At 40.5% G+C, this 22,927-nt stretch overlaps 3 protein-coding genes across 7 annotated transcripts; 1 reads left to right on the plus strand and 2 right to left on the minus strand.

Moving 5' to 3' along the window:
* Positions 1–247: 247 nt before the first annotated feature.
* On the plus strand, positions 248–5,885 carry LOC143706778 (putative ATP-dependent DNA helicase Q1). Its single transcript, XM_077199064.1, has 3 exons — positions 248–4,283; positions 4,914–4,993; positions 5,101–5,885. The coding sequence occupies exons 1-3, from the start codon at positions 3,808–3,810 to the stop codon at positions 5,883–5,885; spliced, it is 1,341 nt and encodes a 446-aa protein (XP_077055179.1). The 5' UTR covers positions 248–3,807.
* A 587-nt stretch (positions 5,886–6,472) lies between these two features.
* On the minus strand, positions 6,473–11,465 carry LOC143706668 (uncharacterized). The gene is made up of 9 exons (XM_077198868.1): positions 11,242–11,465; positions 9,988–10,679; positions 9,267–9,829; positions 9,052–9,128; positions 8,744–8,921; positions 8,506–8,582; positions 8,124–8,166; positions 7,879–8,003; positions 6,473–7,524 (listed from the first exon to the last, which is right to left on the minus strand). Exons 1-7 carry the CDS (start codon positions 11,463–11,465, stop codon positions 8,130–8,132), a joined length of 1,848 nt encoding a protein of 615 aa, XP_077054983.1. The 3' UTR covers positions 6,473–7,524; positions 7,879–8,003; positions 8,124–8,129.
* Positions 11,466–12,860: 1,395 nt separating this feature from the next.
* LOC143705853 (NACHT, LRR and PYD domains-containing protein 3-like) lies at positions 12,861–22,666 on the minus strand. 5 transcript variants are annotated; one of them, XR_013192796.1, is made up of 5 exons: positions 22,469–22,587; positions 20,198–20,547; positions 16,610–19,009; positions 13,728–13,918; positions 12,861–13,635 (listed from the first exon to the last, which is right to left on the minus strand). XR_013192796.1 is itself a non-coding variant. In XM_077197528.1 (5 exons), exons 2-5 carry the CDS (start codon positions 20,509–20,511, stop codon positions 13,449–13,451), a joined length of 3,072 nt encoding a protein of 1,023 aa, XP_077053643.1. In that variant the 5' UTR covers positions 20,512–20,547; positions 22,469–22,666; the 3' UTR covers positions 12,861–13,448. The 5 variants fall into 5 exon arrangements, 4 of the variants coding, with proteins under 4 accessions (XP_077053643.1, XP_077053642.1, XP_077053644.1 ...); XM_077197528.1 differs by having other exon boundaries at positions 13,728–13,901; positions 16,610–19,006; positions 22,469–22,666; XM_077197527.1 differs by having other exon boundaries at positions 13,728–13,901.
* Positions 22,667–22,927: the final 261 nt, after the last annotated feature.

Here is a 22,927-nt window from a genome sequence, read left to right on the forward strand (position 1 = left end):
TGTATTAATAAATATTAAATACAATTTTAACCATGTTCTACATCAATATGAAGTTCCTTCATTCGTAGGACTTGGAGGAAAATAGTATTCACACTGAACTACATTTAATATGTTTAACAACTTTTTTTATTGTATTTAGCTCACCGAAAAACAGGATTCTAGTCAAGCATCAGAAACATCTTCTGGAAATAATGGTCCAGCTGAGCCTCTTTTTTATGCACAAGTTGCCGACAGGCCCATGTTTTTTTTGTTTTTTTTAATGGACACTAAGGAGTGGAGCGACCTGAGAAAAGGACAGGTTGGACACCAGTTTAAAGATCTGCAGTGGACAAACATAATCTCAAGGGAATACAATCTGTCCATCCATACTGCAGCATTGCTTGAAAGGGCCTTTATTTAATTGCCTGGGATACTGCACATTTTCAGATAGCCCAGTTTGTGTAGAGGTCACTGTGAGGGATGAGAGTACTCTCAAGGCCTGGGTGACGTTTCAGGGAGAGGAGGTCTGTCACAGTATGGAAGAATTAAAAAGAAGATATGTACGGGCTGATAACAGAGACAGTTTTGGAAAACAACTTGAATCAGTGCTTCCAAGGGCCTTACATTTGCAGTGTTTGAACAAAATCCAACCTAAAGTCTTTGAATCAGGATGCAGAGACCAGGCACCTACAGCTGCAGTCCTCAAAAACATAGCCTACATGACACGAAAAAATGCAGAAGGCATGACAATGAAATATCAAGTCTTCTCAAAATGGTGGAGGACAAAACGGACGAAGACAAAGTTCTTTGAAGTCCAAAGGAGTCATGTTGTGGTCCAAAAACACAATCAGGCTGTTCCATCAACGATGCAGGGATGATATTGTGCATATTGATGCCACAGGAAGCATTGTGCAAAAAGCACGAGGGAAATCAGCACCTTTTTATGTGTATGAGTTGGTGGTGAGGCATCCTATTAAAGGATCCTCCCATATCCCTGTTGCAACGTATGTCACCTGCCAACACACCCCTGCACCAGTGTAATGTTTTATGGAGTCATTTCAAACCGGTGACTACAAGTTGTTTGGGAGGAAATCTGTGAGGAGACCTGTGATGATTATGTGTGATGGGTCCCTTGTTCTGATGCAAACTGTTGCCTACACTTTTTGTAAACTTCCTTTGGAGAGCTTGCTCAGCGTGTACTATGACATTGGCACTGGACAGCTGAAAGAGGTCATGAAAATGCCAATTCTTCATCACTGCCGAAGCCACATCATGAAGAATGCAAAAGTGTTCTGCAGGAAACAGCCTACATGACGCCAACCCAACCTAGCGTGTGTGTGTGTGTACAAACTATAGGCCAAATAAATAAAGCACTGTTACCCTGTAAAACAAGCTTAGTTTGCTGACAATTTTAGAAGTTAGTGATCCTACAAATGTTCATTTAAATTGAGTGACTTTTTTTGTTATAGCTTAATAGGTCTGTCTTGTGAACTTGTGATTTGCGGTGAACTTTTTCAGAGGAAGTTTTGGTTATCCATGCCAAAATAATGTACAAGTGTGTTTCAGATAATGAAACGGTTAAATGCACTACACACAGTGTGTGTTTGGACTGAAAAAGGTACATGATCTTGGTAAGCAATTGGACAACATTGTAGTAAATATTTTCGGTGCAACAAAAAGTGTGTTTGTTAAGATACCAGCAGACAAGCTAATCCAGCACAAACTAGAGCTTAAAAAGTCATCAAAATGAAGTCTATTCACCTCATAATTAAATACAAAATGAAGGTGTAAACTGCAAAAAGGTCCATCTTTTTAAGAAAGACCCCCCAGAAGGTGACGCTTATGAACAGCAGAAATACAGCCGTTTCCCCGGGAGCCAAAGCACCGCTGAGCTTATAAACACTTTACACGAGGGAAGATGAGAAGAAAATGTTTTTTTGTTGTGTTTTTTGAGGGGTCGTGAATAGGTGTCGCTTGTTTTCCCACACTGAAGGTGACAACCCTGTCTGTGACACAAACTTAGTTGACCCAAAAATGATCCATCATTTAGCCTGATGTTGTTCCAAACCTGCATGGATCGCGATAGACTCTGATGTTGCAGGGAGCCGCGATCAAAATGAGTAATTGACCAAACTAATGTTACACTTCAAATAAAGATTGTACATGTCACATTATGCCAGTAGATGGCGACCAGTGACTGTTAAAATGTACTTGATGCGTCATTGAATCATTCATTCAAGAGATTCGTTCAAAAACTCTGGACGAAACAAGTCTTCATTTATTAATCTACAGTTAATAAATCTCAGTAATCTCAGTTAATCTACATAATGAATTCATTTAAATTAATACATATTTTTTAGTAGACTCATTTAGAACATTTTTGACATTTATAAATGGACTCATTTATTACATTAAATAAAACATTTAAAAATTAAATTAGCCTACATATTATGTTTGGTTGTCTAACGTTTTCAGAATCGGGGACAACCGTGTTCTGGATTCATTCTGACGCCGATGAACCCAAGGTGCTTTGTGTACCTTGCCACTGCTATGCTGTAATAAACTTCATTTTTGAGATCTTCAACGTCCACATCATTTTTTCTTACAGTTCTCATTTAGTTCAAGTGTGTGTTGTTAATTATCCTCATTTGCCTGTATACTTAAGTCCTCTGTGTCTATTCACTTGCTGTCGGGTCTTGTCTGTTACATGTGTTGAAAGCCGTTCTCTCTGTTTGGATTTATCTGCCTGTAGATTTATTATAGATTACCTTTGCCTTCATCATCGTGTTCGTGAGTGTCCTACAACACAGCGCTGTGACAGCAGCGTTTCATTTCTCAATCCGCGCTTTGGAAGAATCGGGTGAACCAATGATTCAATGGACCATTCATAAAGCTGGTTCATTCCTGAATGAATCAGCCGTTTGAAAGAAACGAAAGAATGAATGATCACCCTACCTCAGTTAGCTTGTTTAATTGTCACCATGGTTTCTAATTTGATTAGTCATTATTTTCAGCTGTTGCCTAATTAGTTCTTTGTTTTCTCCCAGTATATGTCTGCCTGTGTTTCAGTCTTCTGTTGTCGGTTCTCGTTAAGGTTTGTTCTGAGTTTGGTTTAGGTTTTCCTTGTTGATCTTCTTCATCTTGCTTTCTCCCTGCACCACGGTTAGGAAACGTGACAAATTCAATGACTAAATCTTTAAGACATTTACCGCCACCTACTGGCAGTTTTTGTTTCTTATTTAGAATATAATTTCTTAAAAAAAATAATTTCATATTTCCATATTATAAAAAAAAACTGGTATAGTTCATCCAAAAATGAAAATTCAGTCATCCTTAACTCAACCTCATCGTCCAAAAATGTATGTGTAATAAATTCTATGCTGAACCACATACTTCTTTCTGAAGTTACTTTTTATAATGTCTATTTGATGTTTTAGACAATGACTTGATGTGCGACTAATTTGGGATTCATTAGATTAATTAATTGCCACATCATGTAATTAATTAGATTAAAAAAAGTACCTGCTTGACAGCCCTATTCAATATATTGGTAATGAACGCATTCTATGAGAATTTATATTTCATGTTTTGACTGTAGATGTCATGTCCACAGGGTCCGAAATTAACTTTTTGGCTCACCTGCCACGTAGCCTCGCGAGACCATCCTGATCTCGCGAGCTTTCAAGTTTTCACTCGCAGATCAGTCTGGATACTTTCCGTTAAAGAAAATTTGGGAGCAGTTCACCAAACGAACGTCCAATCAGCGTTGGCTTAGAGGCGGGTTGAGGTGTGACGCAACGAGAAGTGCGACAGTTCAGTCTAAAGAACATGGCGGCTTCAGCGGATGAAACTAGCATCAGCGTGGCTATCGAGCAAGTTTTATCGGAATTACCGAGTATTTCTTCACTGAAAGAAGAGCAAAACACTGCTCTGGAGGCTTTTCTGAGAGGAAAAGATGTTTTTGCTCTTCTCCCGACTGGTTTCGGCAAGAGTTTGATCTATCAATTGGCTCCTCTTGTCGTGAAGAAAATAGGAAAGGTGAAAAATCCCATAATAGTGGTAGTATCTCCGTTGGTTGCCCTGATGGAAGATCAGATCAGAGAGGCTGGGAAGCTTGGAGTCTCTGCCATGCAGCTCGGAGGAATCAACGATACAGACATCCTCCATGGCCGGATACAGTTGGTGTTTGGTAGCCCTGAGTCTTGGTTACTCAATGAGAAATGGAGGGATATGCTTTCCTCCGAAGTATACCGAGAAGACTTGGTGGGGATTGTCGTTGATGAGGTGCATGTCACATATAAATGGTAGTTACGTTACCTAACTTAATTGTATGTTAAACAATGTCATTAGGTCCTTGAAGCCAAACAAACGATAGCTAACAATATGCACTAGCAATTTGTTCATAAGCAACGTTGGCTCAGTCATATAGGATGAAGATTAAAATGTTTTTTGTATATATACACGTATTATATACACGTCTATATTTATGTTGTATGTGAACGCCAAACAACCTATACAGAGTGATGAACTAGCTAGCGTTACCTAAGTTAACATTGCCCTGGCTGTAAATGCTCCTATTAGAATTAGAATTAGAATTAGAAAAACTTTATTAATCCCCAAGGGGAAATTGCAGTGTTGCCGCAGGATTTAACACACAATACAAACCAAACACAAACATAAACTGACATATACTAATAAATAAATAAAAAATATTAAATAAATAAAAATATTACAATGTATCTTATCAAGTATACAATTTATACACAAGTGCAAGATGTATACACAAGATGTGAAGTTAATATCACATGCGAATTTTGAGTGTGAAATATACATTAAAATAGTATAATGACCTTTATATTCACTATGCATGTTATCAACCTTTACTCAGTAAGACTCATTGTTGGATCTCTGTTTCTCTGTTTTGTGTCGACCAGGGGAGAGGGTGCAAAAGGGGAGGCTGCCTTCAGGGAGAGCTTTGCCAGACTGGGAGAACTCAGATCCCTTGCCAAAGAAGGTGAGGTACTTAAAATGGTTATTGGGGGCCAAAGCAGTGAAGCTCTGTAATCATCCATCGTGTTTATACCTTTTCTTATTATGTGTGTTTGCCTTTTTGTCTTTCAGGTACACCTGTGTTAGCGCTGACAGCATCAGCTGATACTAAGAATAGACGCCGTGTGACCAAGCTGCTGCGTATGGAGAATGCAACTGAAGTTACTGTGAGCCCAAACAGGACAAACATCAGGCTTGGACTGACACAGGTTCCTTCCAATGATCTCAGCTGCATGGACTGGGTAGTGAAGGATGTCAAAGATAAGGCACTGTCTATGTCCCCCATCATTATTTATTGCAAATCATTGAAATCAGTTGGAAAGGTGTACAGCTATCTTAAAGCTGAACTTGGTGAAGATGCTTGGATTGACAGGGACAAGGATCATAAGGCTGAACACCTTCTGATAGGAATGTTTCACAGTAAGACACTCACACAGTATAAAGATCGAGTTCTGGCATCGTTTAATGGAGAGGGGAGCTGCAGAGTTGTTGTAGCAACAACAGCTCTCGGGATGGGATTGAATTTCCCGAATGTTTCTCATGTTGTCATGTATGGATCACCAGACGACATAGAGGATATTGTTCAACAGGTTGGACGGGCCGGCAGAAATGGTTTGCAATCACATGCAATTCTGTATGTTATCAAACAGTCTGTCAAGGTTGATAAAGTAGTTAAAGGAGTGATTGCCACAGGCACACACAGCTGCTTTAGAAAAGCTTTATTCTGCCATTTTGAGGAGCACACCACAAGTGTGGAGCCAGGACATCTGTGTTGTACCCATTGCCACTCTGTATGTTCATGTGCATCTTGTGTTTGTGGAGAGCCTATTCCTAAATATGAGTTGAAAGAACCTTAGTAAGGATCTGTTGGAGGAGTACAGGAGCTCTTTACTTAAAGACACAGCCCGCCTCTTCACTAGCAGGTCAGCCTGTACAGGATTTAGCGCTGAACTTATAGAGGCAGTGGTAGAACACAGCGAACACATATTTGACTTGACTTACATTATTAACAACCTTCCAGTATTCAGAGCACGCCATGCAAGAGAAATTCTACTAGTAATAAGTGAGGTTTTTGGTGATATTGAGTTGGACATACAGCCTACTTCCCACGAGGACAGCTTCACAGAGCCAGACATTGATTACACAGGTTATTTTGATGATGAAGATGAGGACTTAAGTGAGATAGGAACCCCATATAGCAGTACAGACTCAGACTATCACCACCATTCAGGTGCAGGCCATTAGTGTCTTGTATTTTGTTAAGATTTGAAATTACTTTGACATGTACAATTTTTTGAACCAATGCAATTGATTAAAGTTGAATGTCACTGTTGCTCAAAACGGTTTCTTTTCACTTGTTAAAATAGATTGATTAATGATACTTGCATCATTATGAAAAAGTTTGGCATTTGTCTATGTGTGATAATAAAACAATGACACATGATACCTTTGTTTGTTTTTTATTTAAGTTTCAAAAGTGACAGCTGGTAAACATGCAAGTGCAATTAAGCAAATATTTACAGTTTTATTTACAAAGTTTTCAAATGGGTAAGTTCCTCCACTCTTTCAATTTGGACCTCATCCATCCCCGCAACTCACTGTACTTAAGTTTTGAGAGAATGTCTCTATCAAACTTGGGGAAGGCTGTAAACTCTCTGCCTGGTTGGTCTTTAAACAGCTCGGCCTCTCTGATAACCGCTACCAGGATCAGGATGTCCTGATTCTGGCGAGCAGCATGGTGGATGCCACTGGACTTTGACACCTCCAGCTCCTTGTCGGTGGTGTCCATCAAGTCCTTCAGAACCCCAATGGACCTGCTGATCCTGTCTGCGGCTTGTTCAGTCATGTTGGGGCCCATGCGCCTCAAGAAGGACTTTAAAAAGTTATTGAGGTGTTCGAGGTGTAAGTCAAGGGAAATGTTCTTTCCCGCCCCTCCCTTCCCATTCCAAAACCTGTTCCAGGTGAGGCTATGAGCCAAGCGAGGGGAGAGCATGGCGTTGACCTGCAGGGTCAGTAAGAGTGTACTGTAGGCGTATTGTGTATGTCCGTAGGCCTTATAAAACAACAGTGCTACTGTGTACAACCTCAACAGCCTCTTTCCATCTCCCTCCTTCACTGCATCCTGCATGTTTGAAAGAAACAAGCCAAAGCAGAGTCTTGCTTCGGTATGTTCTTTTTTGTGGTCCCTTGAAACTGGCCTGGTTGTATTTGACACAGACACTGAAGCTGCAGCAAAGCCATGTTGTTTTCGCTCATGGTTATCCCTTGCTTTTCTGTACTTATAGACCGCCTTGCAACCTGGCATGCGGCATGGGAGTTCCTGTTCCTTTAGAGGCTGTTCGCTAGCAGCATCTCTGGCTCCAGTTAAAATGTCAGCAGTGTTGGGAAACACAACAAATCTGTCCACAACTTGGGACACAACTTCATGCAGCCAGCTCCTTCTCAGCTCCAGTGAACCAGTCTGGATGTGGTCAGGGATAAAGCCTTCTGGGATATCTGTTGAGACATACAAAAAAGTAATGATGATGATTACATATTTTTAGAGGCAGCATTACATATACTTGACATTTCACTTGCTTCAGAAAACATTGTGACTAGTCACTGGTATTCCATGTATAACTATGATTTTGCTCAACTGTTTAAGCCATTAAAGCCGTGAAAGTTTATGTTTAAGTCGTTGTACCATTAAGTTGAATTTTTGGTGTAATGTTGACTTGGTGCTGACAAAACAACAAAAACACCTGAAGGAGTAGCTGCTGTGCTGACCAGAGTTGTTCCATTTTAAATGTTATTGTCCTGCTCTAGCAAACGGCTATGTGCTCAGCAACTTTTATCTAGAAGAACTCGTACCGCCAACATCCTTCAGTCCAAAATGCTCCAGCGCAGCGGCCAAGAAGAGAGCAGCCGTGTCCTTCTGCAGAAACTCTTTATATGCATTGAATGCAGTATGTGGGCCTTGTTTCGCATTGCTGCTCCTGTAAAAGGATAAAGATTGCATGTGAATATTTTTGTTTTTGTTTTAGGAGCAGACTCATGCCGAATTCATGGTGGCAAGTCTTAATCTCCACAGTACACGAGTAAAAAAAATACCAAGCCTTAATTCATGGTGGCTGGAGTTCATCTGCACAAAGAATAGTCCTGGAAAAAAATATGTACATGGTAGTTAGAAACACTCGTAGAATGGCAACACATGCATGCAGAATATGTGTACATACAAAACGCACATACAAAGAACAACAAATAAAACCACAGCGAAAAATGTTCAAAGTGCTACTGTTCTACAATCAAAAATACTTGTTTTTCATGGTGTCGTTCATGATAGATAAATAGATAGATAGATAGATAGATAGATAGATACTTTATTGATCCCTAGGGGAAATTCAAGAAAAAAGTGAATGGCTACCCAGGGCCAAAGCCACTCAGACTGGGGTGTATGGGTGTGGAAGGAGTGTATGGGTGATAGGCAAATATACAGACCTCAGCCTGTTCATGTTAGAAAGCAGTGTCCCATGATTTCTTTCAGAGCCCTCTTTGAAGAAGACCTTGTGATAGATCTAAAGGCATAGATAAACATGAATGAAAAGACGGAGTGCTCAGGAAGAGCCCATTAAGGCAATATGTCTACCTTGCCATCCCAGCCTTGTTACCACCTATTGACTGTTAATGCAGTACAGTTTTGGTTAAAGTTTGAGGTCAAACATTTAACTTCACTCACCTCAAACAAGTTTCGGATTGCATGCCAGTCCTCAAACTTGAAAACAAGCCCTTCAAGTCGGTCTTCCACACTTTCCCCTTCAGCAAAGCTCCACTGAAGGTTTCTACTGTTCCCCTCCGTCAGCCGGTCACCGCCGACTAGAATGCTCTCCAGTCCATCTGGGCCCTTTGGAGCATACCTACATGACACATAAGTAGATTTTCATGCTTTATCAATACCAGCTAACAAGATTACCCCTTGGGCCAAATGCCGACTGTGACATTTTCCCAAAAGTGAAATTGTCCCCTGCTGCCCTAGTTCACACATACTCTTTCTGGAGGTGCTGTAGAACATCCACCAAGTCTCCAGATTTGTTTTCATCCTTGAACAGGATTCCAAGAGGGTACTATAAAGAGAGGATGCATGGATTGTGGCGACAATAGTTTGTGTTGAAAAAACAAACCGGTACAGTGGTGACTTCTTAAGCAACACAAAGTTAAATGAATGTCCAACGCACAATGTAGTGTATATCATAAATACTTACGTGGGTGGAGGCCTCTGACATAATCTTTGAAAACTCATGAGGGATGTGACGAACCACGACTCTTGAGAAGGGCTTGAAGGCATCCAAGTGCTGTGTGAGGATGCGGCTGCCCAGGACTATGTGTTCACGGCGCATATGGGCTTGGGTTTCAGGACCCGGGAGGGAGTACCCAATGTCGTACTCCATGATTGGCTGAGTGGGCTTGTCCTTGCTGAGATGATGTGAAGGCACTCTATCTTCCACCGCAAGGTGGTGGATCCAGTGAAGTGAGTTGTTCCCTCGGACGACAGACTGGTGGTGTGTGCGAACAAAGAAGTCAAGATTATCAAATATGATGGCATATGTAGGTGGTGGAGTTGAGCATGTTGGCAATGCTTCGACGGGCAATACTGCAACACCCAGATGTGCCATTTCCTCATCAGTACGTGAACCAAAGGTGAACACAGTTGTGCCATCGGCAGGCCCCTGGTCAGTCTGCAGACCCATCTGTAAAGTGCTGGTAGTGGTGCCAGTAGCTCCATGTGTCGCAATGGTGCCACCTGAAGTGCTTTGGGTAGTTTCATCTGTAGAGAAACAAAGAAAAAAAAAACACAATGTATAAGTGGACTCCACAAGTTAGCATTGAGTGCTGACACATTAATACCCCAAAAGCATGAATAAGATCTCTGACAATTGTCCTGGACAGAGCAATTTGGCCATCTTAATGGCTGGTCCCTCTCACCTGTTAAAATGCAATGTTCCATGCTTAGCGTAGCTGTGTCCAGGTCCACTGTGTCACTTAGTGCTCTTGTTGCACTAGCTCCCTCCACATCCGTGCCTCCATGTTCCTTTTGAGACTTGAGGAAGACTTCATGGGCTACTTTTAGTACCTGTAAGTCTTCACCGCATGTAGTTGCAAACTGTTTCTGTTTTCCAACAGCATGATTGTGTGCAGTAGTTATACACAGTTTGCTTAATCTTTTATAAACAGCTTTTTTGGCCCCACCATACTGCAGCACACTGTTTACATAGTAGGCAAAGGCCGACAAGCGTGGTTCCCTTCCTCGCAAGGCTATAGCAGCAGAAGCACAAGTGGGATGGTGAGAGCCTTTGGTGATTTTTGAAAAGATGGAATATGTGAATGGTGCCATTGACTGAAGATCTGACTGAAGGTTTGCAAAAGAAAATGCCTTCAAATCAGCAGCTGAAGACCGCCAAAGCATGAAACCCTTAAGCGGGTTGCAAAGGAACTTTATCTCATCCTCAATAACTTGAAGGATGTTTTCCTTAAGTGCTTCTAAGAGGTCTTTGTTTTTGATTATCTGATTGGCAGCCCGTGACCAATTCTGCTTTGCAGTGTTTTCAACAATAGATGCCGTGTTTGCCTGACACAATTCTGTCACCCTTTGGATGGGATGGGTAGTGAATAATAACCTGAAACACAAATAAAAAGGGTTAATTAGTAAACAACTAGTATACTCAGATTCAGACAATTATTAATATGTTATCATGGGGTGCAAAATCAAAATGCATCAAGCCTTTAACAACAATGTAGCTAAATTCCCGATATCAAGATGTTATCACAACACAACAGTGTTTATTACAGATCAGAAAAAGATACACTTTTTTAATTACAGCCGATCTGTACACTATAAATACAAGGTACTTGTGTGGTTGAATTGTGTATGTCATATGGATATAAGTAACATGGGTGTGTATGCTATAGCTATAATAAATAATAATAAAAAAAACATGCTGGTGAGACAATCTAGGCTCAAGAAGATTATCTTACATAGTCTACTGTGTAAGGAATGGCGTTTGATGTTCGAGGATGAGCTTTTCTTTTAGTCCTTTGGTATCCTAGCAGCTACATTTCCTACCCGTGTACTGGGTCTGACGTTATACATCAGTGATATCAGCACTTTGATAAGTCAATAACAGACTTAACCAAACACAAGTTATGGTTCACATTCAATTCAAATTACCTCCGTCAAACTTTGCCGTCCCGTCTTTGGGGTTACGTTGTCTGTCGGCCTCGAGTATTTTGAAGCTCGAGGAGCTGTTGGTGTTGGGGGTTGGAGACACTTGGAAGGGGTCGGCACTCTGTCCCGTTTCTTGCCTAGTGTTGATGATGTGTTTGAAGATTCGGCACTTGCCTGTGATGTGCTGGTTGAGGTTGATGCTTCTGCTGGGTTTGAGTCTTTCTCTGCTCTTTGCCATCTTCTAAAAACGTCGAAATCCTCCTCTAGTCTACAAATCAAGCGGAAGCAACGCAAGCAAATACGACCTGATCTAGAAACATTTTCAGACAGCGGTAGTCCTATTTCTTTTAGCCGCTCGCTAATGCTTTTTTCTCTTGCATCCTTCTTGTTAAATATAGACCGGGCACCTGAAATGGTGCCTTTTATTCTCAAATTGTCGTTACAAAAACGGCAAATATCCTTTGCCGACATGTATCTTATTTGCTGAGCTAACGAGCCTTTACCTGCAGCAGCAAGAGTAGCCTGGCTTGTGGTTGTGTTTTCGTCGTCGCTCTGTTAGTACGTCATATGCTTCGTTGATCTGATTGGTTGATTTGGCCCGTCTATCACCAATATAGGCCAATCAGCTAACCAGTATTTACGCCCCTTCCCAAAACTACTTCAACGGAAGGTTTCCAGATGGATATGCGGAGCAAATCCATCTGGCGGAGTCAGGTTACCTGCCACGTGGACTGGTAGATGAAAAAATCCAGCAGCCAAGCATATTTTTTACCGGCCAAAATAATAAACAGCCTTTTTGTGTCACATATACAATCCTTTCAGTACATTTAATTGAGATAAAGTATTATGTTGAATGACTAAGAGTACACAGAAGTCAAAACAGAGCAACAAATAGTAAGACATGGAAGACGTGAGCATGAAACTAGTGCTCATAACAGTACATTTGAAGGTTTTGTAAAACTATCAGATACTTTACCGAAAGTAAAAAAAAAATACAGATTAATGCTATCAGTTAAACGGTTTAAAAGTGTATATATATATATATATATATATATATATATATATATATATATATATATATATATATATATATATATATAGCTTTTTGGTTTGTTTGCTGCATGGTTAAAAAAAAACAGTATATAGCCTCACGGGGTGCGTCGACACGCGGAACCACACGCGCCTATACATAGCCTATTTCGCTGAGCAAGCAAAATGAACCAAGCGAAAAGAAGTAGCTACTGTGTGGGACCATTTCGACAGAAAGAGTGACGAATACTTGCAAAATATGATACGTGGTATTAAAAAATATAAAGCAGTAGGCCTAGTGCAAGTAGGCTACAATGCAATATCACTTGCGAAGCAAACATCCACATGCAAATGAAAGGCGCTTTCCGAAGTTGGCCACTCTAGCTAGACGTTATCTCTGTATCCCCGGGACATCTGTGCCATCGGAGACCCAGACTAACCCCACATCATGTAGACATGTTACTTTCTTTAAGTAAAAACTAGACAAACTGTGGATTGAGGTAGGTCTGCTATTTTTTTTTTTGACGAAAAAAAAGTAGTCTGATGAAAAAAATGATTTTTTTTTCAAAGCTTCAAACTGATTCAGTGTTTTTTGTCATCTTAATTTGTTAATTATTTAAGTTAAAAAATATATACATTTAGTGTAAGTTTATTTTAGGTGTGAAGAAGGTTCACACGCTTCTTGAGGCACACACGCACGCAGACGCAAGGTCTCTCGCTCTTTCTCCCTCTCTCCCGTCCACGCGCTACACGTTTTAGAGCTCAGTATGTGCGCGCTCTTTCTTGCTCGCTCTAGAGTCCGGGAGATTTGAACTAATTTGCGGGCATCAGGGAGCCGCTATTAATATGCGGGAGACTCCCGGAACTTCCGGGAGACTTGGGATGTCTGGAACATTCACCCGCCAGTGTGGCGGATGGCCTTTTTAGATTTACTCGCCAAAACGGAAAATCTACCCGTTTTTGGCGCTTGCTGGTGTTAATTTCGGACCCTGCATGTCCATAACGCTGGAACTGCTCTACATCCAAATGAGAGTAACCGACTTGTGGTCAGATCACCTGAGGCAGATCTTAATACCAGGTGTAAACCGGGCCTCTTATTGTCCCACATACTTGAGTATCTGGAGAGAGCAGTTTGGACCCATTAGTTTGTCAAAGAGCAGCTCGTGTCTTGATTCTCCTGGGTGATTGTAGCTCAGATCCAGCTCTCTCGGGTGTGCAGCTTACAGTATGGGCTTCTCAGTCCATCAGAAATAATCTTCACTGCTGAATCCTGCAGGTGATTGTAGCTCAGATCCAGCTCTCTCAGGTGTGAGGGGTTTGAACTCAGAGCTGAAGACACATAACCACAGCCTTCCTCTGTCACCGTACAGTCACACAACCTACAGACACACACAGTCAGAACATCTACAAAAACACACATCTACATTATGACCGACAGACTGTAAATAATCTCTCATATGTTCTTACATACCTCAGTATCTGGAGCTTACAGTTTGGGCTTTTCAGTCCATCAGAAATAATCTTCACTCCTGAATCCTGCAGGGCATTGTTACTCAGATCCAGCTCTCTCAGGACAGACTTTGAGGATTGTAGAGCTGATGACACAACTTCACAATCCTGACCAGTGAGATTACAGCCAACAAAACTAGAAGAGAGTAAACACTGCACAATAAGTTGGGGTTCAGGGTGCTTTTCTTTAAAGGGGCAGCAGTAGCACATTAAAAACCAGAAAAATAGATGAATAAATAATTGGCAATACAAAGATCAAATAAAGTCACAATAAATTGTGAAATATGTGGTCGTTGTGGAGAAGTAGTTTACACTAGTGGATGAACAGCTTGACACTCACTGACCATAGGGTTCCCTTGTCCATAGTTATTTCAAACTGAAGTAGTATTTATTACAAAAAAGTAAATATATACAAAATAAAAAAATTAAAAAAATCTAAATTTCAAGTAAGTAAAGGATTGCCAAGATTGCCTCATGTGTCTGTTTCGAGGTCAAAGTCACTTTCGGCTCTGGCCACACCCTACGGTGAAGTCACAGGTCCATTATCCCCAGAGGCTTTGAGTCTCCAACTTCAACCCCTAGATGGGCTCAACTCAGAGTAACATTATATGAGATACTGAATTATAACATACATAAAGTAATCCTATTTTAGCTCCTACAGTAGTCAAATAGGAAAAGCCACAATTTGAAAACAGCATTTACATTTCAAAATGCTCTCAGTCCACACCAAGCGTGCCGCACAAGAGCTGAAAAGTGTGGCTGGTCCCAGTATAGCTCATAAAGCCCCTCTGCCCAGGAAGTCTAATGGACACGATGGAAAATAAACAATCAAATAACAAATAAACAAATAACTGAGACACTGAGACTTGTCAAAGAAACATGGAGAAAGCAGATCAAGAGGATCCACAAAGGAATTATGTTTTCTAAAGGGTTGTTGTTAACGTGATATTTTCAGGAAAAAGTGCGCAGCAGTCAACTAGAGCAGTGCAGCACCCGCAGTCTACAGTTTAGAGGAGTGCACGTTCCCAACAGGGAAAGCATGAAGCTTACTTGACAACAACAGTTCATATATCAATATTCATAATGAATAGAAATAACCTTAACCTTCTGGGGTCGGCAAACCCGCGGGCTCGATTTTTTTCACATAGCAGCAAAATAGACCTAAAATACTCCATCATTTTTGGTCATACAGACTTGAGAAATATGAAAAAATTAACGGTTAAATATCTACTTTTTTATGTGTCCACTTACAATCGAAATAAAACATTTTCCTTTCCAAAATAAAGAAAATAAACAGGGTGTGCACCGTGTGCTTTCTGGCTCTCTTTCACCGTGGACTTTTTTTTTTAAGCACGTCTCTAAACTTAAACAAAACTCAGCGAATACTATTCACCCAGGCATGAGCAATATATCTTTATAATCGTTTAAGTTTGTACTTTTAAATGATCTAATTTATAACAAAAACAAATATTATCTGTTTATGTAATCTATATGAAAAGAGAGCGATGTCAGTCGTTCTCATTTCAGCTCATTAAAGCAGATTATCTTTTAATTTGACAGGCCCACAGAGAGCGCGCACAATTCAAACGCAAATGATCTGAGGCGATCCTGGCAAACGTGTAAACACCCATATCAGATGGATCAGGCACACCAAATCTAATCAGAATACAGTAGGCTACTTTATGTTGTCTTCTGAGGCTGTGAGGAATAATCCTGGGAAATTTACCTCAGAAGTGGTGGTTTAAATTCATTTAGAGGAGCAACGGATCCATCTGAGAAGAATAGTAAGTTTTTTTATTATTGTTCTAATCGCGATATCCTAGTGTATGTAAACAGCAAAATGACTGTTTAAATATGAGTCGCGTCTGTGTGTGAATGAATGAGCTGAACAGCTTTTACCAAACTAGCATAGTAGCATAGCTAACCTTCCATGGAAGCTGCTATTTTCCATTTGATCATAACTTTGACTGACGTGTGTTATCAGCCAATCAGATTTTGATGCGTAGTGACAGAACGCCCCTTGGGCCCAGCGCTGTGTCGACGCTAGCCCTCGCTGATGTCATCAACATTGGGTTGCCATACAATCAGATACAATACATGTGTACAATAACAATTTTCGGAAAAAACACAACATTACGATGTCCAGAAATAAATTTCAATAGTACATTGGGTCATTTTGGGTACATTTGTCATTTAATGAGATCTACTAAAATAGGCCATATTGTTATTGTATAGATCCGCACATTTACTTGTGTGCTGTTATGGTCCAGTGGCAGAACTTTTGCCAAGCGTGTCAGAGGTTCTGGGTTCTAATCCGCACTTGTATCGTTGTTTTTTTCATCAAAACTGAATATGTTCATCAGTGGTCGTATATCAAGCAGGGACACGTTTGTGTGCGTTTTGTTTTGTGATTTCACCGGAACGAATAGAGAGTCTCTGAAACGGCGATAGATTGAAGCGCGAGTGAAGACTGTGCGCGAGCCACAAGAGCTAGAGAACACTGTATCCGCACCACTGATAGCAGCGCAACCAGCACTCAGCGGGATTTCAGAAACAACACATTTCAGCGCTAGAATGACTCTTATTTAACAAACCAACGCAATTAATGCACTGCTAGTTAACCGGAGATAAACCGGCTAGTTAAAGAAGAAAATCTTCTTTTATTTACAAGAAGACTTGGAGATCGTTGCTGAAGGCTCGGACTGAAACCAGGACTTGGCACCTCTAGTATAAGTGAACCTCAAGGAATATATTACAATAATGTAAAACTCCATGTCATGGCCCTGTAAAGATGCAAGATGCATTATTAAAGGATTCTTCAGCTATTAATGATTAAACACTCACAGAGCTGTTCTGCAGTTGACCACAGCTGGTATCAGTCTTCTTCTACCCTCATCTGATGTGTTGTATTTCTTGAGGTTCAGCTCATCCAGCGCCTCCTCTGAGATCTGAAGCATGTAGGCGATTGTTGAGCAGTGAGCAGGAGAGAGTTTCTTCTCCGAGTGTTTGTCTGATTTAACAAACTCCTGAATCTCTCTGAACAGAGTCTGATCTTTCACTTCCAGCAGACAGAGGAACAGATTGATGGATTGATCCGCTGAGAGATGAGATGATTGTTTGATCGTGTCTTTAATGTGCTGTGTGATTCCTCTGAGGCTCTCTGAGCTGTTCTCTGTGTGTGTCAGTAGATCCTGTAAGAGTCTCTGATTGGACTCCAGTGAGACGCCCAGCAGGAACCGCAGGAACAGATCCAGCTGTCCATTCCCACTCTCAAGGGCTTTATTTACTGCTGATGTTAGTAGATCATACAGAGAGACTTTATCAGATCTGAATTCATCCAGAGGCTGCAGCGGTTCCTTGTTCTTCATTAACTCCAGTAGTTTCTTTTTCATTAAATCCAACGGTTCCTTGTTCTTCATTAACTCCAGTAGTTTCTTGTTCTTCATTAACTCCAGTAGTTTCTTGTTCTTCAACTCCAGTAGTTCCTTGTTCTCTAACTCCAGTGGTTCCTTGTTCTTCATTAACTCCAGTGGTTCCTTGTTCTTCATTAACTCCAGTGGTTCCTTGTTCTTCATTAACTCCAGTGGTTCCTTGTTCTTCATTAACTCCAGTGGTTCCTTGTTCTTCATTAACTCCAATGGTTCCTTGTTCTTCATTAACTCCAGTGGTTCCTTGTTCTTCATTAACTCCAGTGGTTCCTTGTTCTTCATTAACTCCAGTGGTTCCTTGTTCTTCATTAACTCCAGTGGTTCCCTGTTCTTCATTAACTCCAGTAGTTTCTTGCTCTCCAACTCCAGTAGTTTATTTTTCTTCAATAACTTCCGTAGTTCATTGTTGTCTAACGCCAGTAGTTCCTTGTTCTTCATTAACTCCAGTAGTTTCTTGTTCTCTAACTCCAGTGGTTTCTTGTTCTTGATTAAATAGTAGTAAAACACATAGAAAGCAGCGAGAAACTCCTGGATGCTCAGATGAATGAAGCTGTAGACTTTCCTCTGATGAATCACAGATTCCTCCTTAAAGATCTCAGTGCAAATCCCAGAATACACTGAGGCGTCAGTGACGTCTATGCCGCTCTCAATCAGGTCCTCCTCATAGAACATCACATTGCCCTTCATCAGCTGTTTGAAAGCCACTTCAGCAAGTTTCACAATCACTTCTCTATTGGACTGCAGGAGTTTCTCTGGATCTCTCTCTTCATACTTCTGATTCCTCATGTTGATCTGAATCAGCAGGAAGTGGATGTACATTTCAGTGAGAGTTTGAGGGATTTCTGCACTCAGATCTTCTTTCAGGAGTTTTTGAAGCACAGTGGACGAGATCCAGCAGAAAACGGGTATGTGACACATGATGTGGAGGCTTCTTGCTCTTCTGATGTGTGAGATGATTCTGCTGGCTTGATGCTCGTCACTGATTCTCTTCCTGAAATATTCCTCCTTCTGAGGCTCATTGAATCCCTGAATTTCTGTCAGACGGTTGATGTAATTGGAGGGGATCTGATTGGCTGCTGCTGGTCTAGAGGTGATCCAGATGAGAGCGGAGGGAAGCAGATCTCCTTTAATGAGCTTTGACATCAACACACCCACTGATGAAGTCTCAGTCACATCAGAAACTTTCTGACCATCTGAAAACAACAGTGTGATTCTGCTTTCATCCAGACCATCAAAGATGAACACAACTTTACACTCCTCATAAATCTTTGAGTCCAGATCTTGAAGTTCAGGATGAAAGTCCAGCAGAAGCCTGTGAAGACTGTACTGATGATCTCGGATCAAGTTCAGCTCTCGAAATGGAAGCACAAACATGAAATCTACATCCTGATTGGCTTTCCCCTCGGCCCAGTCCAGAATGAACTTCTGCACAGAGACGGTTTTCCCGATTCCAGCGATGCCTTTAGTAAGAACAGTCTTGATTTGCTCTTTCTCCACACATCCTGGTTCAGGTGAGGCTTTAAAGATGTCATTGCAGTAGATTGGAGTGTCTTGTGAGTGTTGTGTTCTGGCTGTTTTCTCCATCTGTAAAACCTCATGTTGTTTATTCACTTCTTCACTCTCTCCCTCTATGATGTAGAGCTGTGTGTAGATCCTGTTCAGGAGGGTTTCATTCTCTTGGAGTTTCAGTCCCTCAAATAATCTCTCATACTTGTTCTTCATGCTGGTTTTGTGTCTGTGTTTGACTCTCTGTAGTTCATCATTCACTGGTTGAGGAGAATCCTGGTCTCCAGTCTGATCATCTCTATACACACTGCTGACACAACAAAAGTGCACAGATTTAAGAACATGAAAAATGACATGATGACAAATGAGAAATTACAGATCCAGAGAAAACACTAATAAATAAATTTTCCTGTCTGCGGTTTAATGTATTTTAAGTAGGGCTGCAATGACTAATTGATCAAATGGATAAAAATAGATAATGAAAATAATCGAAGATGAATTTGATTATGGATTAGTCGCATCTGCACACTGTGCACAGAAACCATCCGCCAGTCACGTGGTTTTATAGTAGTGAGTAACACATTTCTATAAAACGCATATGTAAATGAGCGGAGGACACAGAGTGATCTTCTGCGGGAAATGTGCAGGACTCAAGTTTTCTGAAACACGAGAATGCTTTATATTTATAAGCTCTTCAAACAAAAGCATGAGCGTTTACCACGGCTAGCACTGTTGCGCTTTGACAGATGTGTGCGCTGTTTATTACCTTTGAGACGTGTTTTTATCAGTGCATAACTTACATTTTACAGCTACATCTTTATCTCGAAATGCTAGAAAGGATTTCCAACGTATTTCCATTTAGCATAAACCGACAACATGAACGAGTGCAGATGTAAATAAGCATATGCATTTTGAATAAACTATTGTCTGAATAAAATATACATTTTGCTATAACATTTCATATTATAAATTTAGTGTAGTTTTAAAGTTGTACATGTAACACAAGTAATCATATTTTTATGAAAGCAGGGATACTGTTGGAATAGTCTATTAATGCAATATAATAACTGTGTTCAGACGAGTGAATGTGTTTCTCATAGTCGACCTCATGCTTCTGTTTTTGTTCATTATCATTTTTAATTTAGTAATTTCAACTTCTGCTTTTAATGGTAAGCAATCAATTGTTTTTTGGTTGGGATTGTAATGTTTGTATTTTAACCCTTTTTTGTACATATAATGTACAGCACAGCCTACAGAGATTCATTCACTGTATTTTTTATAACTTTTTACTAAAAAAATACATCTTTAAGAATTCATATTCATTCAATATCTGGGATTATTAATCTGATTGATTGAAGAAAAAAAAATCGAAATATTATTCCATTATTAAAATAATCGTTAGTTGCAGCCCTATTGCAGATCTCATCTCTCTGTGTGAATTCAGTGTGATTTTGACTCCCGTAAAACAGTTAATTCACCACTACAGGTTTACACTCACCTGGGGTCAGAGGTCACTGCTTCATCGCTGGGGTCAGAGGTCACTGCTTCATCACTGGGGTCAGAGGTCACTGCTCCATCACTGGGGTCAGAGGTCACTGCTCCATCACTGGGGTCAGAGATCACGGCTTCATCACTGGGGTCAGAGGTCACTGCTCCATCACTGGGGTCAGAGATCACGGCTTCATCACTGGGGTCAGAGGTCACTGCTTTATCACTGAAGAGAGGAGGGTTATCCATGGACCAGTCACTCTTCACAGACACACAGCTGGGATCTGGAGATGAAGATCTGTCTCTGCTCTCTCTGTTCTCCATAATGAGAAACTGACTTCAGATCTGTGCATGGAAACACTGAGAACAAATCATACAGAACTTTTAGATTATTCCAGTTCAGCATATTTTGTCATAAATCATATTTATGTTATTTGTCTTGTTATAATATTCATATTTATCCTCTAAATAACACAAACCAGTTACATTGATAGGCGCTTTTATAGCCATCAAAAATACATGTTTGTCACATGGGCGTCTGAACCATGTGTGTGGGACAAGAGCCACACACTTTTTAAGACCAATGATATTGAACCCACTCACTTTTAATTCGGCACATAGCCTAGGTCTATTCACTTCTCAGAGCGCCGCCAGTCAAATCCATCCCACTTGAGGAAAGCCCTAATAAATTAAACTCCATTCAGCGTTTTATCTATAACGTTGATTTCCACGCTTCTGCTCAAATCCATTCCAGCTGGTTCATTCAGAGTCCCACCAAACACTCACTCTTCAGGCGGGACGAGCCACTGCGCATGTGCTGTCCCAAGCGGAGTCTCAGGCTCCTAAGGGAACCGGAGATTTCGGACAGATCGACGCAGTGACGCAACGACTTTACCAATCAGCGATTGGCTCTTTTACTTAGAAGGCGGGACAGTTTTTTCCCTGGGGATTTTTTTTTTTCAATGTTCAAAGTGATAAACTTTATTGTTTTTTGTAAAAATAAGTTCAGTGTGATACATCACCTTTTCTTCTAACAACACTCAGTAAGTGTTTTGGAACTGACACTCATTTTTGAAATTAAAGTTTCTTTCTTATTGATAAATTACCTTAAGTACTCAACAGTCTGTGGTTTCTGTTGCTGTATTTTTTGCTACATAATGCACCACACATTTTCAACAGGAGACCGGTCTGGACTGCAGAAAGGCCAGTCTAGTACCTGAACTCTGTTACTATGAGGCCACACTGTGCAGAATGAATCTTGGCATTGTCTCGCTGAAATAAGCAGGGATGTCTCTTAAAAAGACGTTGCCTTGATGGCAGTATTATGCTAAAAAAAAAATTCTCATGCTATAGCCAGACAAAACTGTCACTTCCAGTTCTTGATTAAATGAGTGACGTGCAGCCAGTGGAAAAAACCTCACAGTTCCAGCGCCAAATACACGAAGAAGATCATCTTCGAGAGAGAGACAGACATCTATCATGTAGCTTATCACATCATACGAAGTTTAAAACATTTAAATAGACATATCAAGTAGTAGTTAATGTATATGAATCTTAGTTGAGTATAGGCTATATTAGAGCTGGTTTGGTTGATGAGACGGAGACGCGCAGAGACGCGATTCACGTGTTTGATTTGTGATGTTGTGCTTATTACATTCATTCGACTATCATATTGTTCAAGGCTTAAATCATTTTAATATGCATACAATAATATATGATATCATATTTTAGAACATGTATATGATGTAGTAGCCGATTTGATTTATTACTCTTGCCGAGCTGTGATTTCTGAGATGTAGCATAGACGGATTTGCGCTCGTTTCATTTTTACTCCAACTTTCACTTCACTCATTATTGCATAGGGATTTTAGATAAGGGTTTTGGCTTCGGGAAGGAACACCTACTCCAGTAAAAAGATTCTGGAGGATGATCCACACACATTTTTTTTGCTTACGACGCCCATGGTTTGTCATAATCTTCTCACTAAAGCTGCTCGTCTCTGAATCTGGCCAACAGAAGCCCGGAAGTGTGTAGTATTTACTTTAAATGATTACATTTCTACCTTTGAATATTTCAGATTGTAAAGAATCCATTAATTAATCTCAGCTAAAAGCAGAATCCATAGATCTTGATGTCATTATAATCCTGAAGATCTAGTTCACATGCGTCACAACACCATAAAATGAGTGCTAATACTTGAAGATCGAGTTTAATATGATAGCGACGCAAAAACATTGTACAATAATATGACATGATATCAGAAGCAGATAAATGAACTTACCGTGATGTGATATTTATGTCTGTTTCAAGACTTCTGAGGGTGAATTATTTCCTAGAGATTTTCCAGAGAATGTCTGATAAGGGGAGAACTTTCACTCTCAGTAAACTTCCGGGTTCTGAACTGGTTGCAGTTCCACTCTGGTTCCATATGAGGGCGCTCACAGGACGAGTGCAGAATGAATGGAGGTCTATGGAGCTATACCCCTCAAAATCTACTTTCTCAGGATACAATTTTTTGTCTTGTAATTTGAATTTTGTATTCGAAAGGAGATGCAAAGAAATCCCTCATTGCTGGGTGTTAGATTTTTTAGAGTCACTCATTTGCTTTAAAAAGTCTTTTAAAATGGCAATGACGTCATACACGTCGTTCCACCAGAGATACTGCTTTACGGCAATCCTTCAGTCACTTTGGTGCTTTCGCGCTCTGCACTTTCTTTTCATCGACAACACCGCTGACACA

Source organism: Siphateles boraxobius, unplaced genomic scaffold, assembly GCF_051911475.1.
Source record: "Siphateles boraxobius isolate OS27281-9 unplaced genomic scaffold, OSU_SipBor_1 111, whole genome shotgun sequence".
Taxonomy (NCBI): Eukaryota; Metazoa; Chordata; class Actinopteri; order Cypriniformes; family Leuciscidae; genus Siphateles; species Siphateles boraxobius.

Bases quoted from the DNA above. Each gene is read 5' to 3' on its own strand.
- LOC143706778 (XM_077199064.1), top strand. From the start codon at position 3,808: ATGGCGGCTTCAGCGGATGAAACTAGCATCAGCGTGGCTATCGAGCAA. The intron at 4,284-4,913 runs GTAGTTACGTTA...TGTGTCGACCAG, and splicing joins GTGCATGTCACATATAAATG to GGGAGAGGGTGCAAAAGGGG. The intron at 4,994-5,100 runs GTGAGGTACTTA...TTTGTCTTTCAG, and splicing joins CAGATCCCTTGCCAAAGAAG to GTACACCTGTGTTAGCGCTG.
- LOC143706668 (XM_077198868.1), bottom strand. From the start codon at position 11,465: ATGGCAAAGAGCAGAGAAAGACTCAAACCCAGCAGAAGCATCAACCTC. The intron at 10,680-11,241 runs GTTTGACGGAGG...TTTGTGTTTCAG, and splicing joins CCCAAAGACGGGACGGCAAA to GTTATTATTCACTACCCATC. The intron at 8,167-8,505 runs GTCTGTATATTT...ATTTTTTTCCAG, and splicing joins TCTAACATGAACAGGCTGAG to GACTATTCTTTGTGCAGATG.
- LOC143705853 (XM_077197527.1), bottom strand. From the start codon at position 20,511: ATGGAGAACAGAGAGAGCAGAGACAGATCTTCATCTCCAGATCCCAGC. The intron at 13,902-16,609 runs GTGAGTGTTTAA...ACTCTCTTCTAG, and splicing joins GTCAACTGCAGAACAGCTCT to TTTTGTTGGCTGTAATCTCA. The intron at 13,636-13,727 runs GTATGTAAGAAC...GTGTGTCTGTAG, and splicing joins TGTAAGCTCCAGATACTGAG to GTTGTGTGACTGTACGGTGA.